We start from the raw sequence: 19,968 nt of genomic DNA, 5'->3' as shown, positions 1-19,968 counted from the left end.
TCTTGCCCCCCAGGGCCTTTCCCTATCCTCACACACATCTGCTTGGCCCCCGGGAAGGCCACATGAAGGTAATACCTGGCACCCCAAAGCTGCCCGAAGGAATCCCAGGACTGTTGGTGAAGCGGGGGCTGCTCCAGTCACAATCATTCGCACACACCCACCAAGGCTGGCCTGTGGGAGAGAAGAGTCTGCCAAAGTCTGTGCTTCTGGAAGTGGCGTCTAAGGCCACTCATCTTGGCCTCAGCCAAGGTCAACATTCAATAATTGGACCCCACTTGCACTCAGGATAAGGATCAGAGAAGGCCTCTGAGCTGAGGAAGTCTGTTCTTCAAAATGAACAACCCAGTCAGCTGTGCAATATGGCCAACTCTTTTACGTCTTTTGAGATAAGTGCCATTATCTATGTGGCATTCTATAATTTTGGTTCTACTTTCCTTAAAATACACAGCTATTCCCTCACTCTCCCATTATTTGCAACCATCCAAAAACAATTACTTAGGACAATTCCTTCCCACTTCCACGTTAATGGCCTAGCCTTTTTTCATTTACAAATCAATACCGTACTCTGCTCTATTTACTATGCAGTGGACAAAGAAGTCTTTAAATATGTTGTTTATGGAAGTTGAGCCAAGAGAGTTTAAATATTAATTTCCATAGCTAAAAATATAGTAAGAAAAACTGAGTAATGATACTAATTAACTACACATTCCTTGGATAATGCAGGACTTGGAAACTTTAGTGGGGATCCAGAGATGAGCAATTCATGATCAGCTGGTTTGGGAGAAGCTGAAGGGACAGGACAGAGGAAAAGCAAAGGAAGATTCTTGGGCCCAGTCCGAATGGCTCAGTGATTGCGTGTCAACCTTTGAACCAGGAGGTCACAGTTTAATTCCTGGTCAGGGCACATGCCCAGGTTGCAGGCTCAATCCCCAGTGTGGGGCGTGCAAGAGGCAGCCAATCAATGATTCTCTCTTATCACTGATGTTTCTATCTGTTTCTCCCTTCCTCTCTGAAATTAAATAAAAATTATTTTTTTTTAAAGGAAGATTCTTGGCTATCCAAGAACCTAATGCTGCTGGAAAGCCACCATGGCCAGAGCTACAAAAAGGACCAAGTGAACCTTCAGACCCCAGGAGCTCTTTGGTGGACCTGACCACCAAGCAGAGCTCCCCGTTGCCTATGGAAGTCAAAGGACCTACTTTCTAGGAGTCCTTCCTGCTGTTTGCCTTTGGACCAATATAACACATCTCCAAATAAGAAAAACGAGTCCTTTAAGATTTCAACAGTAGCTTAAGCTTTGATTTCATGACCAGTTGAGTTATTATTTTATAAGATTACTATATGCCACTGGGATGAACTTCTCTAATTCTTCTGTAAAGTCACCCATTAGACCTTTGCGTGTCTAGAATCACTTGTTCATTCTCTTACCTGAATCTTATTAAAGAAGAGCTCATCCCAGATACTATCGTTCCTGATGATTCCGCTCCGGACTTCAGCCTGTTTACGCTTTGCTGCAAACTCCAGGAGCCAGCGCTTCAGTGGTGTGTTTGCCTGGCTGAAGATCTAAGGAGCACAAGTTGGAAACAGCTGCTGGGCCTGTCCCACCTCTAGACACCCCCCTCCCCCCAGGAAGAAGGTCCAGACTAGCCAACAGAGAAGCCACACTCCATTGGACCCCTAAGGGGGTAACTGAATGTATGATAGCCAGCCCAAGGTCAATGCTACCGAGGTGTGAGCATATTTCGGGGCTAGTAATTCCTGAAGATAGGAAGGAAACAGGTGAGTCAGGGAATACAAGAAAACAGGCCATTTCCAGGACCTGCGGGTGGAAGTTTGGAAAGCCTGCCTGGGGCTTCAGACCCCATCCACCCAGGCATCTATCTACCCCTCAGCCTGGCCAGAGACTCCCTGTGGGCTCACCTTGTCGTACATCCGGTTCAGCAGTCGTGGGACCACAGGGAAGATGGTGGGGCGTAGAGCCTTCATGTCATCTGAGAGGAGACGGATGTCTCCCTGGAAGAAGCCGACGCGCCCTCCGTGGCAGTAGACAACAGACTGGAAGGGGAGAACAGGAAGGGAGGAGTCCCTCAGGGCGGGCACTCCTGGCTGCACTACAGAGCCTTCCACAGTTCTGCCCTACATGGAGGGCGCCCATGACCCCTACCCCAGCTCTGGCTGCTGCCATGAGACACTGAATAGCATCTGAGGTGACACCCTCCCTCCCTCACCTCTCCTCCTTCCCACATGGTCCCACTCAGGCACGGGGAGAAGCAGCAGGAGACGGGGTGGAGCCTTTGGGAGATATCAGAGCAGTGGATCACACTGTGCCTGCCCCTCCTGCTCACTCCCAAACCCTGGGCGGAGCTTCCCAGGGGACTCGGGTCTCTGAGCTGCACTCCACCCTGTGGCTGGGTCTGCTCAGGTCTCAGAGAGCCAGCAGTTTCCCTGGGACACCTCAGCAACTCTGGGAGGGTGATCAGTGTCCGTGAGAACTGGACGTGCTGCTGATGTTGGCAGGGAGCGCAAGGGGGAGCCTGCTGGTTGCTAGTGGGTCTAGCAGTGTGCCAGGGGCCTAATATATGCTTCTTTTAAAAAAATATTTTTATTGATTTCAGAGAGGAAGGGAGAGGGAGAAACAGAAGCATCAATGATGATAGAGAATCATTGATCGGCTGCCCCCAGCACACCCCCCTACTGGGAATCGAGTCCATAACCCAGGCATGTGCCCTTGGAATTGAACCCAGACCCTTCAGTTCACAGGCTGATGATCTACCCACTGAACCAAACCAGCTAGGGCTATGCTCCTTTCTTTAATGCTCACAGCAAACCTATAAGGGAGACAGGATTTTATATTGCCATTTTATAGGCGAGAAATGCAAAGCTGAGAGAGGTAAAGGGACCTGCCCAGTCACAAACTAGTTCGCAGTACTGCTGGCATTCTAATCTAGGTCTGGAAAGTTGAAAAACATGCTCTGATATGCCATATCTCCCCCAAGGCAAGATGGGAGAGGCTTAGAAGACAATTTATTCACACGATGGTCCCTGGAGTGACACAAGTGGGAGAATTCTTTGTGAACCCCCACCCTGCCAATACCTCTACCCCCACAAGGCCTGTCTTAGGGCCAACCACAACGCCAGTCCCATCTACAGCCTGAGGGGTCATGACAGTTTGATTGCCCACCCTTACTGCCTTTTCTTTTTTAGGGGTTCCTAAGTAATGGAAGTTATAGAACAGTGATGGCGAACCTATGACACGCGTGTCAGGTGACACGTGAACTCATTTTTTTGGTTGATTTTTCTTTGTTAAATGGCATTTAAATATATAAAATAAATATCAAAAATAAAAGTCTTTGTTTTACTATGGTTGCAAATATCAAAATATTTCTATATGTGACACGGCACCAGAGTTAAGTTAGGGTTTTTCAAAATGCTGACATGCCAAGCTCAAAAGGTTCGCCATCACTATTATAGAATATAGGTGTTTTGGCCATAAACAGAGCCATACTGCAGAGAGCTGGAGTGATAGAGCACTTCTGCACAGAGCTGCGCTGCTCCCTGAGCAATGCCATTGGCTGGGGCCTCTCTCAGCCCCAGTATGTCCACAGGTAAGATAGGGCAGACCTGGGGTCTTCCCTGGAGCAATGCTCCCAGGAGGGACAGGTGAGGTGGCCAAGATCCTCTGACCTCTGTGACCCCTGTGGTAACTTCTGAGAATAGGGCTGGTTAGGTCTACTTCCTGTGACAAGTGACACCCTGCTAGGGTTCAGGGTTCTGGGTTCTGGGTACAGATTGTGCCTCCCTAAAGCCAGGGCCTTACCTGCACCATTCGCTCAAACATGTGTGCTAAAGGCAAATAGGAAATGTGCACATCCGCACAAGTGGGAGCCCACTGACTCTGTAAGAAAACAGAAGGAGCCCAGGCAAGGCCCGGTCAGTCAGGTGGGAGTCTTACCTGGATCACTCTCTCAAACATGTGAGCCAGAGGCAGGAAGGAGATGAGCACATCGTCCTGTCTCGGAAAGATCACTTTCTGCAGGTGATGGGCATGGGAGACAGAAAGGAAAGAAACACTGACAGGAAGACAACAAGAGAGTCATAAAACAATAAAGAGAAAATGGTCCTGGAGGGGGAGGGCGGGGGGGGGGGGCACAGAGAAAGAGGTGAGATGAGAGAGGGGAAATGAGAGAGGAGAGGGAGGGAGAGAGAAAAGGCGAAGAAAAGAGAGGAAGAGAGAAGGAGTGAGCGAGAGAGAGTGAGCGAAGGAGAGAGAAGGAGTGAGCGAGCGAGAGAGAGAAAAGGTGAAGAAGAGAGAGAGAGAGAGAGAGAGAGAGGAGAGAGAGAGAGCGAGACAGGGACAGGGCAGCATAGGAAGCGGAGTGTTAGGTCACAGCGCCAATGCGTCTAGGTTATCTGCAGAAGCAAGGAGTCAAATGAAGCACATGTAAACCAGCAGAGCCGAGCTCCGCAGGGAAGTCTCCTTTTGGGAAGGGCCTGTACCTCTCACTCCAGTCAGTCGGCGCCGGACAGCCTCTCCCCCCTCCCCACAGCTGCAGGATCTGCCCTGGGCCCCATGTCACCCGCCTCCCTGGGCCACCTGGGCAGCCATTCAGAGGTCTCGGCTTGTCAGCACTTCCTAGTCCTTCCAGAGAAAGGGGCCCAGAAAACCCTAGATCAGTGATGGCGAACCTATGACACGTGTGTCAGAGGTGACACGCGAGCTCATTTTTTTGGTTGATTTTTCTTGTTAAATGGCATTTAAATATATAAAATAAATATCAAAAATGTAAATCTTTGTCTTACTATGGTTGCAAAGATCAAAAAATTTCTCTATGTGACACGGCACCAGAGTTAAGTTAGGGTTTTCCAAAATGCTGACACGCCGAGCTCAAAAGGTTCGCCATCACTGCAGATGGACACCAACTATGGCTGGGGTACACGCCCTGGAGGGGGCAAGGCCAAGCCCCAAACAGATGGTTGAGTCAGGCCTCACAAGCCACGGCCTGGAAACAGGGCCTTCAAGGGGAAGGCTGAGAGGGAGCCCTGCTGTCTCCCCTGAGCCCACGGCTCACAGATGGACTGACCTCAGGGACAGGGATGGACGAGCAGGTCTGAGATCAGGGTTGAGCCTGCCTCCAGCTTTCGTTTGCTGGACTTCCCCCCTCTCTGTCCTTCTGCAAACACCTGGACAACACCTGGGACCCTGGCTCATGGCTATTGGCTCCTGACCAGGGCTCTATCCAATAAATATCTAAGTGTTTGGGGAAATACTCTCCATACTGTCATCTGCTACGGTGTGGGTGGTGATTTTTCTCCACGGTGGTGAAAAAGGCCTCACTTATATGAAAAGGTGCATTCCTTGCTCCTGAAGGAAACTGTAGGACATTCGGATACTCACCACTTGTGGGAAAAAGGTCCTTCTTTCGTAGCCAATCAGGCCAAGATATCAAGCTTTTAAATTTTACCTTTTTAAGTACAGTCTTATAAACTAGCAGTCAATATTGTTTCTCAGACCCTAGTAGTCCTTAAACACAAAATGACTGAATGAAACCCTGGCCTACTTGAACAACAACTTATTAAAGACTAGAGACCTGGTGCACGAATTTGTGCACGGGTGGGGTCCAGCCAGGCGCCCTGATGGGGCAATCGAGGGGTGGGGCCAGCAAGGGGGGGCGGTGAGAGACTTGGGAGGTTGGCTGACCAGCCCCACCCCCTGGTCGAACTTCCGGTCAAGGGGACAATTTGCATGTTAGCCTTTTATTGTATAGGATTACTTTGTAAATAAAGGTACGTACATAACTAGAGGTAGAACAGTTTTTGAAGTTCAAAATGCAAAAACAGATTTATGTGTTTTTCCTTTTGGGATCTTAGCACTCTTAGAAATCAATTGATTATGTATCAGGTGTGGATCATTTAAATGTTGGGGGTTAAAAACATCTGTAAAAGTGGGGTTGCTCTAAAGAGAATAGAAACTCCTGCCTGTGAAAGGCAGCCCAGATTATATTAGGTAGAGGGGGTGGGGGGAGGGGGGAGAAAACAAACACCCTAAACCTCTAAAGTTTGAGGATTTCCTCGAGACACCTGCATTAGTAAGTCTACTTTATTCACCTCTGTCACTTTCAGAAAGCCTGAGAAATCAGCCACCACGTTCCCATGGGTCAGCATTGCACCTTTTGGGTTCCCTGAAAAGAGAAAGCAAGAAGGCAAATTATTCGGAAGCTCAAGGGGCACTTTTGGAGAACAGCACCCAAGTCCGCAGTCCCAGACACCCAGCGCTGTCCACCCACGCCTCTGGCTTTCGTCCACAATGCCTTCATGGTGGGAGGCGTAGGCAGATGTATGCTGCTTCAGGGACCTTTATCCTGTACCTGAAGCCCACCTGGAGGCTCCCAGCACCTTAGGCCCAGAAGGCAAGTGACACAGCGTCACAGGTGGGGTGCCTCAAGGGACTGGCCACTTGTGACCTGAGCCTCACCCTCCTGCCTCCCTCAGGGAGCACAGGCTCCTGGCTCCCGGTCTCCTCACACACTCCCAGCACCCTACGCTCCTCTCTGGGCGGGAGCAGATCTAGTCTCCAGAAACCTGCAGCAACTCTGCTGGTGGGAGACTTCCTTGCTGCATCGGTACTTGGAAGGCTCAGGTGCGGACCAAGATGAAGGCCAGAGGGCTGAAGCAGCCCTCTTGCCTGCTCCTGGGCAGGATGGGACATGGATGGCCGTGCTTTCTCGTGGCATGACCTGTCACTACTGCTTGTGAGGAAGCCAGGGCTGACTCAGAGGACCTGAGGCCTGGTGGGGACCTGCTGTAGACCAATTCCAGCATGTCATAATTTTAAGAGTTTCATCAAAAGGTTGATGAGACTTGGGGACTCAACAGGGTTGAGTCACACATGTAGTCACCATCTGGGAATGGCTAAAGACATTTCCCCAAACCTGAATAGGAAACTGATTGTGGCTGCCAGACAGTTAAAGGGCATCTTACTCTACATGTCATTGCCTCCTACTGGCCAAACACCTGAACAGCTGTAGGCTATTCCCCCATCCTGACAATAGACCCTGTACCCTTTGAAACCTTACCCTTTGAAGTGTATTATCTCCACCTTGCCTTAGGACAAATTGTGTTAATAAAAGCAAGGGTCCTAGACAAGGAGGTACTCTTCAGTTCCTTTAGCTGAAGGTCCTCTGACCCCCAATGCCTTTCAAAATTATATCTCGTGCCGAAACCGGTTTGGCTCAGTGGATAGAGCGTCGGCCTGCGGACTGAAAGGTCCCAGGTTCGATTCCGGTCAGGGGCATGTACCTGGGTTTCGGGCACATCCCCGGTGGGGGGTGTGCAGGAGGCAGCTGATCGATGTTTCTCTCTCATCGATGTTTCTGACTCTCTATCTCTCTCCCTTCCACTCTGTAAAAAATCAATAAAATATATTTAAAAAAAAATTATATCTCGTCTCCGGACTCTTTATTAGTGTCTGGATTCCTATGTCATCAACGCGCAGCCCCTTTTCCAGATTCCTGAACCCTTCTTGATGCTGGGACTTGAACCCCGGCAGGGACCCAGGCCCAGCAGGCTGGGGAGGGGGGCTGACTTGGCCACCATGTCATGTTAGGGAGGACACAACACTGGTGTGCTGCTGGCAGGTCAGACTGAGCTCAAATCCCGGCCTGGCCTCTCACTGCCAACAAGCTGTCCCTCCTCACTTTCCTTACCTGGAAAACAGGGACAGTGATACCCACCTCAGAGGACTTCTATGTGCTTTAAGGACTTGGTCCATGCACAAAAGATGTTAAACTAGAAGTTTCCACTGAGCCAGCAGATGCAATAGCTGTAAAACTCCAAGAGAGAGTGGCCAGGCCCTGTGCAGAATCCCCGTTCTCCCCCCCCAAAATATCAAGTGACCCAATATGGTATTTTGCAACCCTCACCAGAAAGCTGTAATCAGGGGCTAGTGAGTAGAAATGAAGATCATTACACTGAATCAGCAATCACCCATGATACAAAGAGCAAGTTTTAAACGTCTTTCTCAAACCATCTCCTGGCTTCCCCTTCTCACTTATTCACCCTCCCCACCTGCACGTGGTACGAGAAGGTAGGAGCCTTCACTAGCCAGAGAGGAGGAGGAGGAACACCCGACAGGAAGAGAGGAAGGGCAGGATACGCCTTCCTCACCAGGCCAGCAGCCAGCCCAGCCAGGAAGGGAGAGGTCGCAGGCAAGCGGACTGATTCATAGTTTGGAACACTTGTAATTCTGAATTAAGTCCCATCATGGCCGAGAAGAAAATCTTTCCAGAATGATTCCACCACCAAAACCACGAGCCACATGTCAGGTTCTGATCACATTTTCCATCTCTCCCACTGAGAGAACAACGTAGCTCTTGGTGAAGCTGGGCGCTGGGACACTGGGTGTGGAAGGGAAGCCACACCCGGGCTGTGATGCCAAGGACATGTGTGGCTCATGTGCTTGACAGGGAGATGACCAGAGGCACAGGCAGGCTTAGAGCAGCATCAAGGAAATCCAAGTGTGCAGCCAGGCAGGGTGACGTCAGGCAAGAGGCCTGCTCACTGCCCAGCTCTGTCCTGGCACCAGACACGCCACTGGAGTGGGAGGTGTGGCACTAATCACCACCTGTTTTCCAGTTCTGTATACCCCCCCCACCCCCCACCCCATTGCAAATCCCCACCACATGGCAGACACAAAGCCTGGGCAGGACGGCTCAGCTTTCGATTGATCCCATCGTCTGGGAAACCACTGGATGTGAGGCCTGTCATCTCCAGATGGGCAACAGCACATTTATGCACCATAAGTTCTTTTCCAGATACGGGGCAGCATCTGTGGCAGAGTGACCTGTTAAGAGCCTGAGGGCAGTCTTGAATGGCAAGGGCCGAAAGCTAAAGGCCACAGCAGACCTGCTCCCTAACCCAGGCAGGGCAGAGGGACATGTCACCAAAATGTCATGTTGTGAAACTCATGACACAAAGCAACATAAGCCTGAAGGGCATTTCTGAATCCTGCGCTGGCTCTGGATGCCAGCTCCCGGTGAGCGAGTGCTGTGTTACTTTTTCTCTAACAGGGCTTAGCAGTGTGTTGGAATTCTCAGACCCACCTGAGTTAATGGCAAAAACCCATCTCGAGCCCTGGCCCATGTGGCTCACTTGGTTGAGCGTTGTCCCATGCACCAAAAGGTCGCTGATTCCATTCCATGTCAGGGCACATTACCAGGTTGCAGGTTCCATCCCCAGTCCGGGAGCATAAGGAGGCAATCAAATGATGTTTCTCACATCGATGTTTCTCCCTCTCTCTCCGAAATCAATAAAAAATATATTTTAAAAATCCATCTCGATTCAATAAAGTTATGTTGATCAAAATTATCCATATGGGCAGGGTGCCTTAGCTCTGTATCTGCAGAAGGCATGGGGGAGGGGGGGGGCGGCCCAGTTCACTGCCCACCAAGAGCTATCAACAAGGTGGGCCAGTCTTCAGGGTGGAGAAAGATGGCGAGAAACTTCTTGCCCATTTAGGGCATTGCAAGTAACTTCTCACGTCATCAGATGAGATGGAGGCAGCGATGGGAAGAACACTGGGCTGGGAGTTGGCAGAGCAGGGCACAGGTCCAATGCTTCCATTTGCTGGTGTGTCTGCTGGGACAGTCCCATACCTGCTCATCTCACAGGCCATGCTGAGGCGCCAGTGGCGCAGTGAGCGGGTGACCGGGGCACTGCAGACTGTGAAAGGCTGCGCCTGTGCGTATTGTGCCTCCCCAGGAAGCCGTCGCTGTCTGTTCCCGCTGATGCTGATGCTGACACTTGTGCCCTCTGTCAGCACCAGGCACGCAGTGCATTCGCCTCCCTTGTCCTCTTCCTGACAGCCGTGACCGTGGCACCAGCTCCAGCCTGCAGAGCACCTGCACTCCCTTTTATACACCTTCCCATCTCCTACTTGGCACCTTTAACCATCCTCAGCACAGATGAGAAACCAGGAACAATGGTGGCAGAGGGTTACATGACTGACTTATAGCCCCCCGGGAAGTGGCTCTCGGACACCACCCCCCACACTCCTTCCGCAGACCCTGACACAAAGACCAGGAAGCGAAGGGTAAGAGCTGCTTCTCATAGAGGAATGATGTGACCCAGCAGCCCAGCCTCCTCTGGCTCCAGCTCCAGGAAGTGGCAAGCCCCACCCTGAGCCTCCCAGTCCACACCTGCCCATCTGCATCCAGCCATCCTGTGCTGCGCTGTGCTGGGCCCATGTGTGAGAAAGCACTGGGAGTAGCAGGAGGGACCCAACATCTGGAGCCAGGCACCGCACAAGGCACCGCCCGAGGGCACCAGAGACTTCTGCCGTCACCTGACCAGGCTGCCAGGGAAGGGTGCCAGTGGCCCTGGCTGGTGACCTGGGTACTTCCGCTTACCTGTTGTGCCGCTTGTGAAACACACAATGGAGAGGTCACTGGGATTTGGGGGCTGCAGAGGTGAGAAGAGATGTGTGTTAAAGAGACCGGATGTGGCCAGCCAGGGACTAAGAGCCCTGGGCCCCTCCACCAGCCAGCCCCTCTGTGTACTGTGTGTCGGCACATCTGTGTGCCTGTGTCCTGCAAGCAGGCAAGTCCCCAGGAAAGGGGAAAAGAAGCTGGGGCATGGCCATCCACCTGTCCCACAACCACACGCCCGGTCCTGCTGCCTTGAGTCTGGGGTGAAATCTAGATGGAATGGGGCTGCAGTGGCCACATCTAAGCCTCAGCTAAAAATCTGACCTTTCGAGTGGATGAGACCCAGCTCCCTCCTTCCTTCCTACTTTCTCCCCAGTGGCTGCGGTTAGGCTTGAGAATGGAACGTATACCCCAGGGAACTAAGCTGCCCACGGTGCCACCAAGACTGCTCTGCATCAGGCCCTTGCCCTGGCACCGGGCACGGAGTCCTGGGCTCTCTGGGAAGAGTCCACTACAACTGCTTACACAGAGGATGGCTTTCCAGAGAAGGTGACATAAGTAGAGATTGAAAAACAAGCAAGATCTTTCCAGATGAAGGGAGGGTGAGGAACTAGCCCAAACAGGCAGAGGCATGAGAGGCCGGGGGGCTGTTCTTAGAGCAGCTCCCTATGGCTGGGCCACGATGGCTTCGAGGTGGGCACACACCAGGGGCTACTGGTGAAAGGTCCTGGGAAACGGGGCTGTGGCCTGCTTAGGCCTGTGGATGAGAAAGCTCATGGGTGCTGAAGGGAGTGGGGAGGCCTTTGTTGGAGGAGGGCTGGAGGCAGGAGGCCTTGTCAGAAAGCTGAAAACCCCTGAACAGCCCCTCCAGGGAGCAGCAAGTCTCACTGGTGATTTGACCCTAGGCAACATCACTGGGGATGACACAGAAAAGATGAACAAAGACAACAGAGGCCACTTGGCCACTCGGCCCCAGAGTCCACTACTGGTTCTATTGCTGCTTCTGTCCATCCCATCCTCTGGGGGGTTCACTACATTCAAAGGGAAAAGGAAGACGTCACAAGGGAAAAGTTCCTGTAGAACTAAGGGTGGCCAGGACTGGCTGCCCTTTCTTCCTCCTCCCAAACGTCGGATTCCTGTTCCAGGTCTCTGGGGACCCTCGCCCACAGAAGTCCTGGGCACTCCGAGTGGCACTTCCTGAGTTGCTCGAAAACGTTCCTTATTACCGCGGGGTTGCTGATCTGGCCTGTCTACTGAGCCCTGCGCACAGGCCCCACACACCATCCTGCTCAACCAAGACCTGCTGGCAGGTGAGCTCACCACAGGAACGTGAAGATTCTGTTGGCCGCACTCCTAGAGGAGGAAAATACTGATTTTAAGTGCTCAGAAGTTGTCATTGATAATAAAATAAATAAACAAACTGCACAGTATGCCTTGCTCCTGCACCAAGCCCTGGAGTTCAGGATTCTCTCCCTAGACAAGGCCCATTTCACCACCTCAGTGGCCTCTCCTCAGATACACATCCAGGCTTAGGCTACCTCCCCACATTACAGATGGGGCCTGAGGCCCAGGGAGAGGCCAGGCGCTGTGCACATGCACAGTGGGGCAGACAGCTTGAGGTGCCCATGGTACATCTAGACACATGCTCAGGACAGAGTGGCTGGGTGGGCTGGGCTTCCAGATTAGTCAGGCCTAGAGGGGTGGATAGGGGTTGCCAGCACAGGTATGGCCCCTAAGCCATGGAGGGTGCAAGTATACAGACATAGGTACAGTTAGGAGCAGGGAGAAAGGAGGGGAACTGGAGGGCCCAGGGGCCTAGATCCCATAGGGCAGAATTGGGTCAGCTGCTACTGCGCAGGGCCTGAGGCCCTGGAGGCCAGGATTTCCTGTGTTACTCCAGCAAGCACCAGCTGCCACCAACCTGATATCTTTGGGGAGGCCAAGCACAGAAAAACCGATTCTGCTGGTTGCTAGGGGTCTGGGACACATTTCAAGAACCTCTCCATGACACCTAGACCTCAGGTCTACAATCTTCAGGCTCAGGCAGACGATGGCTGTGGCTAGCTGGAAATGGGGAGACTGACACCACCACTCCCCTGGTGTGCCTGTGTCATTAACTGTGCCAGCCACTGAGCCCAGAGGATGCCTGTGGGCACTGACCCCACCAACCACCACCAGCCCCGTGCAGCCTGCTCTGTCTCAACCCTCACGTGGCTTAACAGCCCATGGCATCTACCTGAGGGGCAGGTAATTGGCAACTCTGGCTTGGTGGCCAAATGAAGGACCCAGGGGCCTAGATCCCATAGGGCAGAATTGGGCTCAGCTGCTACTGCACAGGGCCTGAGGGGAGTGGGGAGGCCTACACTGGCCCAGCAAACAGCTCAGACAGAAGCAGCCCTCACCTCCACAGCCTGCATGGACTTAATGACCACTCCGCACCCCTGCCCTCTGTCTTTCAGAGCTTCCTCAAACGGGTCCATGAGGATGATCATCTTGAGTCCTGGAATCGTCTTCCTCTCCACATGCTCCAGCAGGAGCTGGGCCTTCTGAGGTTTGTCCACTATCACGGTGCTGATGTCAGCTGCAGGGACCATCCAAGAGAGTCAGACTGTGACTGTGGGCCGGCAGCACATGCCGGGCACCAGAATCAGGGGCTATGGGTGCCACAGCTGGTGTGTAAGTAAATAGGCAAGACAGGCCCTCTGTCTTATGTGCATGGAGGCTGGATGGAGCCAAGGGCAGAAGGCCACGGCACCTCCTGGAGCGGTTTCCAAGCAGCCCTTTGCTGCTGGCTCAGCCCCTATCATGCCGGGTCAGCTTGAGATACTTACCACCACCAGCATCTGCCCGCAGCTGCAGTGACCCACAGAGGCGGGCAGCCCATGTGGGGGCTGGTGCAGAGGCTCCTTCTTGGCAGCTAGGCCCTGTGGAAGGAGCCTGGTGGTGAAGTCTAACTGGGGGCAGCTGGACTCAGGAAGCCACTCAGGGGCCAAGGTGGAAGCCCCTGGTGCTCTCTGAGAGTAGAAGCAAAACGCTTCTGATTAGTGTTAGACGACTGGCATAACCGGAGAGGCTGTGGCCAGGGGCTGGATGCCAGCGGCAGGGAGGGGCAGTGGTGGGCTCACCTGTGTTGATGATGTAGCGGATAGCCCCAGGGCCCAGGGTATCATAGAGCGGGACCACCACCATAGAATACGTGTAGCAGGCAAGCTCTGCGATGATCCACTGTGGAGACAGGTGGGTCGGGGGTGGGAGAACACAGAGCAGATAGGAAGGCTGTACTGCCCTGAAACCCTGGCAACCAGGGTCCTTGCTCTAGATCCTGAGATGAGAGGGCTCTTTTCTGGGCCCTCTGCATGTGGCAAGGAATCCGAGAGGCCAATGGGTTGTGCCTGCTCATGCACAGCCTTCTAGACCAGGGGTCCTCAAACTACGGCCCGCGGGCCACATGCGGCCCGCCGAAAACATTTATCCGGCTGACCGGGTGTTTTTGCCGCCGCTGTGTGCATAGGAATTTGTTCATAGTTTTTTTTTAAACTAGAGTCCGGCCACCCCAACGGTCTGAGGGACAGTGAACTGGCCCCTGTTTAAAAAGTCTGAGGACCCCTGTTCTAGACCATGCTTGCTCTAGGGAATTCTGGGACCCAAACAACCCCATGCCAATTTCCAGGGCTGGCATGGGCTTCTTCCCCAGGTTCTTCCTTTCCCCTGGCTCAGGGAGCAGCTGTGTGTTGGACTGGGTGGGGTGCGGATGGAGCTTGGCTGGGATGTCCATCCCTGAATAGGGACAAAGCCACGGGAGCAGGAGGGTGTGGCCCTACAAACAGTGGGAGCAGGGCCCAACCCCCTACTCCATCAATACTTTTAAAACCAGTCAAGGTCAATACTCACCTCTGGTCTATTTTGTGCAAAAACACCAATAAACTGATCTGTACATGCTTTACAATTGTGCTGGAGAAGTCCGGACCCTAGAAATTCAGCCCTGTTGGCCACCTGCACACGGATGTGGGGAAGAGATGAGAAAGCAAGGAGTCTTCAGCAGGGGAGGGAGACCCCCAGGGAGGACTCCTACAGGTTGAGAGACCTCCCCAACTCCCCACTCAGGTGACTGGCAGCCATGTGAGCTGCTGCCAGGAGTTTGGCAGACAGGCCAGGCAAGGAAAATATGACCTTCTGAGACCCAGCAGGGTGCCTGCAAGCCCCTCAAGTGCCAGGCCTGCACGGGCAGACAGAGTGGAGCCTGTCCTCTATCACTCACCTCCTGGTAGGACAGCCACTGATAAGGCTGCTTGGGCTTCCTGAAGCCAAGACACGGTCCATTCCCTGCAGAGAGAGAAACAGGCCTTGTGCAAAGGAGGAGGGTAGGGTGGAGGTGCCAGCAAACACCCAAATGGACACCCCATAGTGTGGGGTGGTCCATGGGCCAAATGAACTCCCCCCCACAGCTGCCTATCTGACCTGCTGAACCCCCAGAAGGCCTAAAGTACACAAGCATGGCATCACCCTGGGGATCAGGGAGGTCCAGGAATGGGGGCTGGCACAGGGCTGGTTCCCACCATGACCTGTGTGATGCAGCCCCAGAGAACATGGAGACCTGGGGCCACTGGGCAGAGGTGGCAGTTTGCCTCTCTGCAACCACCTCCCTTCGGCTCATACCCTGGGTCATCCAGACATCTCAGAGGCTTGGGTTCAGAATCATGCCCAGCCAGTGGCCTGGCGGTTCAAGGCTCCCCAGGGGCTGCCAATGGAAGATACAGAGTATGGGCTAAGCGACCGCCTAAGGTCAGTTAGTCCCGGGGCTGGAACAAAGCTGAGGTCAACCCTTTGGCCACATAATGCAGCTACTTCTCTGATTGGATGGGCAGAGGGCCAAGAGTGGCTTCTCTTCTCTGAACCTCAGCACCGTTCATCTGCCATACCCCTGGCACCATGCTGGCTTACCCCCACCTGCCGCAGCTCCTCCACACCCCAATGGTCCCTCTCACCTGAGATGCTAAGCCCACGACGGAACACCTGGTACATGGTCCTGGCATCATCGTAGTAGTGGGTGAGCAGCTGAGGGCCATCCCCAATCACGGATCGCCGGGCCCCACCACTGCCCTACAAGCCAAGCACAGGCCAGAGAAGCTGACTGAGGCAGGCAGAGGCTTGAGGAGAGGGCACCAGCACGCACCAGTCTGTACACAGCTTGGATACACACCCAGTTGGGGCTGGGACATGCTGTGTGCACTCATACACACTTGGACTGTATACACACAACCTATATACAAGTTCACGTACACATGGCTTGTACACACCTGACCTGTATGCACCCACACACAAACACAGGCTCATGCACACAGGCCCAGTACACCTCTCTCTCTCTCTCTCTCTCTCTCTCTCTCACACTCTCTCTCACACACACACACACACACACACACACAGAATCCACACACCAGGTCAGCATATACAAATGTCCAGAATTTCATTGGCTGCTCATACCACCTATGTTCCATTCATAAATGGAGCAGAGAGTGTTGGCTAGAGTTAGACAATCCCTGACTTCATGATCAAACCTGCCAAAGTATCCCCCTCAGCCCATCCATCATCTGCTGCTGCTATTCCCCTAGGTTAAGAATCATTTGAATGCCATCTGTCATTCACATAACAGTGAATTTTCTGAGGACTAGCTGAAGGTACTTTCCCAGGAACAGAGAGGCCCAGGAGGCTGTGGAGAGCACAGAGCAGTGAGGTCCTGGGAGAGGAGCTGGCCTCTTGTGCCTCCTCCCCTGCCACCCTGCCACCCCTCCTCAGACTCCCCAAACCCAGAACTCTTCAGTACCACAGCTCCATCTCTTCTCTAAGCACGATTTGGGCTCCATTGGGCTGACCCATGGCCCGCCATCTCTTGATACATCAGGTCTCAGGAAAAATGTCTGTGAGAGCCATAAAACAGCCAAACTCAAAAGCACAGGCAGTTCTCAACCATTTGGTAATGGAAAGTTCTGCTTGGTCGGTGTCTGCTTCCTGAGCACCAGGCCCACCGATGAGGGAAGCTGGGGACAAAAGCCATCAGACCTGGACAGCAATCAGGGTGACAAAAAGGACAGAGCAAGAGAGCATGCCAGGGACAGAAGAGGTTCAGGTGTGTGTGTCAGGGAACGGCTGCTGAGCTGGGTTTTGAAGGAGGCATAGGAGGCAGAATGAGGAGCAGGAAATGGTAGTCTTGCCAGACCAAGAGTAAGTGAAAATGCAAATGCAGGGGGCAGGAGACACAAGTGCATTTGGGAAACGGTGGGCAACTCGTGGAGCTCCAAGTGATAAATGGAGGCCAGAGAGACTGCAGATCAAGGCAAGGAGTCTGGCCTTTGGGTTGAGGGCAATGTGGAACCAGGGGAGGATTCTAAGGTGGGGTGAGTGACACGATCCAAATTATGTTTCTCACTCTGTAGCACACAGTAAATGCTACCGGGCCCTATATGATCTGGGCCCGCCTCACCTCATTTCCTACTTTCTCCTCTGCCTACTCCACTGCACCCACTCTGGCTTTCTGTGCTCCTGGGTGAGAGGCAAGGGAGGGCTCGGTCTTCCAGGAAGGGTGGCCTTCCACACACTGTGCCCATGTGGGCCCCCCACACTGAGCCAGGGCCACTCCCCATCCAGACCCTATCCAGAGCACTGTCACCTCCAGCCCAGACACCCCACTTGCCTCCTCACACCTGCCTTTGCCACAGTTACCCTTCCACGGCACAAACTGTCCCTACTACTGAAGACCCAAAATAAGTCCATGATGCCCCCCCTCCCAGGTCCCTGCCCAGTTCATGTGGCTGTGGCTTTGTTGGCCTGTCCAGGTGAGTTGTCATTCTAAACTTACCCAAAACAACTCGTTTTAGTGCTTCCTCTGTATCATCTCAGCAAATCCTACCACAGCCTCAGGAAGCAGTGCTCTTTTTATTACTGTGGCGGAAGCTGAGGCCCGAGAGTTAACACGCTGCCAAGACCATATGGCTCGTGGGAGGTACAGTCAGCCTTCAAACCCAAGGTCACCAAAGGCCATTCTTGTCATCACTCGGCTAGCCCATCCACAGCCTCTCTCCACTGCCCAGCCACCCCATAAGAATCACCACTTCCCACAGCCCACACCTGCATTATCACACACCTGTACCTTTGCACACATCGTTCTTTCTGCTAGAAAGTGCCCAGAAGTCCCGGCCGTATCTCTGTGCCCCCCCCCCCCCCCCCACACCTGGCAGAACTCTGTAATGTTTATGCTCACCAAGATGTACCATCAAGAGAAAAAAGCCAGTGGATGCAGCATGATATCATTAAAAAGGGAGTGGATACCTACACATTCTCTCACGGACAATTGTTAACATGGTTCTCAGGAGAGGAGAACTGGGAGGCTAGGGGAAGACGGGGAAAGCTTTTCAGTTTGTGTCTCTTTGTTCCTCTTGAACTGTGTGAATATCTTATCTATTCAAAATGTATAGAGTTAAAGTTCAGACAAAAAAGGCAAATTTTTAAAGGCAAAATAAATCCCATAAACTTAATAGAAAAATAAATATCACTGGTCCTTCTGGACTGAGCTTAGAACACCCTTGTCCAGGGTAGGCCACTGCACCTTCCTTATCTTGTGTGACCCGGGAGGGCAGGGTGCTGGGGTGGGCTCAGCTCTGGGTCATAGCAGCAGACCAGGGCTGGGCACAGGGAGAGTCTGGAAGGGAACTGGCCTGCCAGCCACCTGAGAACTTGCTTAGGTCTCCTACTGAGGCACCAATGAGCCAAGGCCCCTATTCAAGAAGCCAAGGCAAAGTAGAAGCCGAGGTCAAGGCTCTGCCCAGGGCTGAACGTCTGGGAGAGGCAGAGGAGCATCTAGTAGGAGACGCTGCCCAAGGCCAATGGGGCTTGCTGGCTGGCTACCAGGGGAAATCAAGATTCTCTGAGCCATCTCAGGTCCAATAAGCCACAATTTTGGCTTCTACCTTTGAGATGTCTGTCCTCTGCCCACTATTTTCCACAGCTGACTGCTGGAACCCTGCTCACCTCCACTTCCTCTGACTGCATCAGGAGGTTGCACGGTGGTTGCAAGGCCTTGGGCCGGTGAGTGAACCAGTAGGCAAGGATGGCGGCCAGGGCGCCCATGCTCATGAGGGTGGTGGCTGAAAGACTGTGGAAGAACTGGCCCAAGTCGCCCAGCTCAGACAGCCGCAGCATCCTCAGAATCTCTTGTGTCTGCATCTTCTCCAGAAGCAAGAGAATGAACTCTGCAGGAAACAAGAGGCGGGTGAGGGAGAAGGCCTGGGTGTGTCCTCCCACCTGTCTTGGATCACAAGTGACACAATGATCTTGGCCAAATACACTGTGGGGCCGGCCCTGGGCTAGTGGCGTGTACAGGCTCCTGGGGCAGCACAGTATATCCAGAAGCTGGATGCCTGGAAGGCGACAGGCCGGAACACTTAGCAGTCACACCTGATAGTCAGTCATCCAGCCAGTTTTCCTGAGAACCATATGCTCAGGCCCTGGGGCACGACTGATAGCTGCTTCCATATCTTCCAGGGGTTCTAACAGCTCTGGAGTCAAAACTTCCTGAGCCCGGGGGCCCAGGTGCTCTGCCTCTGCTGTGTGGTGACAGTGTTTTGCTTATCTTTGCTCCTGGGGTGTAGAGAGAGCAGATGGCTGTGAGTACACCTGGTATAGTGCCCAGATTGAAGGGGTACAGAGTCCTAGCCCCAGGCCCTGATCTGAGGAAGACAGAGAAGACAAGGCCCAGAGCCCCCAGACTAGCCCTGACACCTACCTGCCAAGGGTCCTATAGGTGACAAAATGGGGTCTCGCCGGGACCACGCCCTGGCCCAAAGACCTACCAGGGCCAGAGGTAATGCTGGCACCCAGCATCATGAGAAGCTGGGGTGGGGCCCAGCCACTGCTCTGCTAGCCCCAGGCTGCTGACCACTGTGCACTGTGGCTCTGTACTACCCTAGAGCAAGCACCAGGAGGCACAGCTGTCCCCACCTGTGCTGTCCTCCCTGGGATCCCATCAGCTAATGTTCAGAGGAAAAAAGAGGTGACAGAGAGGTGCAGTTGCATGACATCTACAGGTCTGCCAGCCCTATGAGGCCTAGCAGGGGTTGGGGCAGGGGGCGGTGCAGGGGGCGAGGGGAGGGAGGAGGTGGCTCCAGGCTGCCATGCACCATCCACAGGCACCCTCTGCATTGTCCCTTGACCTTTGGAAGCATGGCTGTGGTTTCCCTTCTTGGGAAACAATAAGAAACCCAGCAGCCACTCTGCAGCCAGGGGATACGAGCCAAACAGCAATTGCTTGACTCATGAGGGAGCAGAGATCTGCTGAACACCAATAAATGGTATTTGTACTAAATGGTAACATCACCACACCAGAGATGAAGTCAGTGATGTGCAAAGTCATTGCAGAGAGAGTAAAGTTCCTCGGTTCAAATCCCTCCTCCTTCACTTAGAACAGTGGTTCTCAACCTTCCTAATGCCGCGGCCCTTTAATACAGTTCCTCATGTTGTGGTGACCCCCAACCATAAAATTATTTTCGTTGCTACT

The 19,968-nt window shown here is 53.1% G+C and overlaps 1 protein-coding gene across 9 annotated transcripts in view; it reads right to left on the bottom strand.

The window, feature by feature from the left end:
• ACSL6 (acyl-CoA synthetase long chain family member 6) overlaps positions 1 to 19,968 on the bottom strand; it is a 58,441-nt gene that overhangs the window by 21,867 nt on the left and 16,606 nt on the right. For 7 of the 9 annotated variants that reach the window (XM_036314568.1, XM_036314567.1, XM_036314572.1 and 4 more), the window contains 13 exons: positions 18,444 to 18,664; positions 15,407 to 15,521; positions 14,680 to 14,744; positions 14,313 to 14,414; positions 13,547 to 13,646; positions 12,824 to 13,002; positions 11,742 to 11,774; positions 10,404 to 10,455; positions 6,106 to 6,179; positions 3,953 to 4,030; positions 1,921 to 2,055; positions 1,429 to 1,563; positions 76 to 171 (listed from right to left, as the gene is read on the bottom strand). In XM_036314568.1, the coding sequence (XP_036170461.1) occupies positions 76 to 171; positions 1,429 to 1,563; positions 1,921 to 2,055; positions 3,953 to 4,030; positions 6,106 to 6,179; positions 10,404 to 10,455; positions 11,742 to 11,774; positions 12,824 to 13,002; positions 13,547 to 13,646; positions 14,313 to 14,414; positions 14,680 to 14,744; positions 15,407 to 15,521; positions 18,444 to 18,664 (1,385 nt within the window). Of the gene's footprint in view, positions 1 to 75; positions 172 to 1,428; positions 1,564 to 1,920; positions 2,056 to 3,817; positions 3,896 to 3,952; positions 4,031 to 6,105; positions 6,180 to 10,403; positions 10,456 to 11,741; positions 11,775 to 12,823; positions 13,003 to 13,546; positions 13,647 to 14,312; positions 14,415 to 14,679; positions 14,745 to 15,406; positions 15,522 to 18,443; positions 18,665 to 19,968 lie in introns of all 9 variants that reach the window. The other 2 variants (XM_036314566.1, XM_036314573.1) reach the window with 2 other exon arrangements.

Source organism: Myotis myotis, unplaced genomic scaffold (assembly GCF_014108235.1).
Source record: "Myotis myotis isolate mMyoMyo1 unplaced genomic scaffold, mMyoMyo1.p scaffold_m19_p_6, whole genome shotgun sequence".
NCBI classification, from domain to species: Eukaryota; Metazoa; Chordata; class Mammalia; order Chiroptera; family Vespertilionidae; genus Myotis; species Myotis myotis.
The sequence above is the reverse complement of the archived record's forward strand: the minus strand, read 5'-3'. Positions and strand labels throughout refer to the sequence as shown.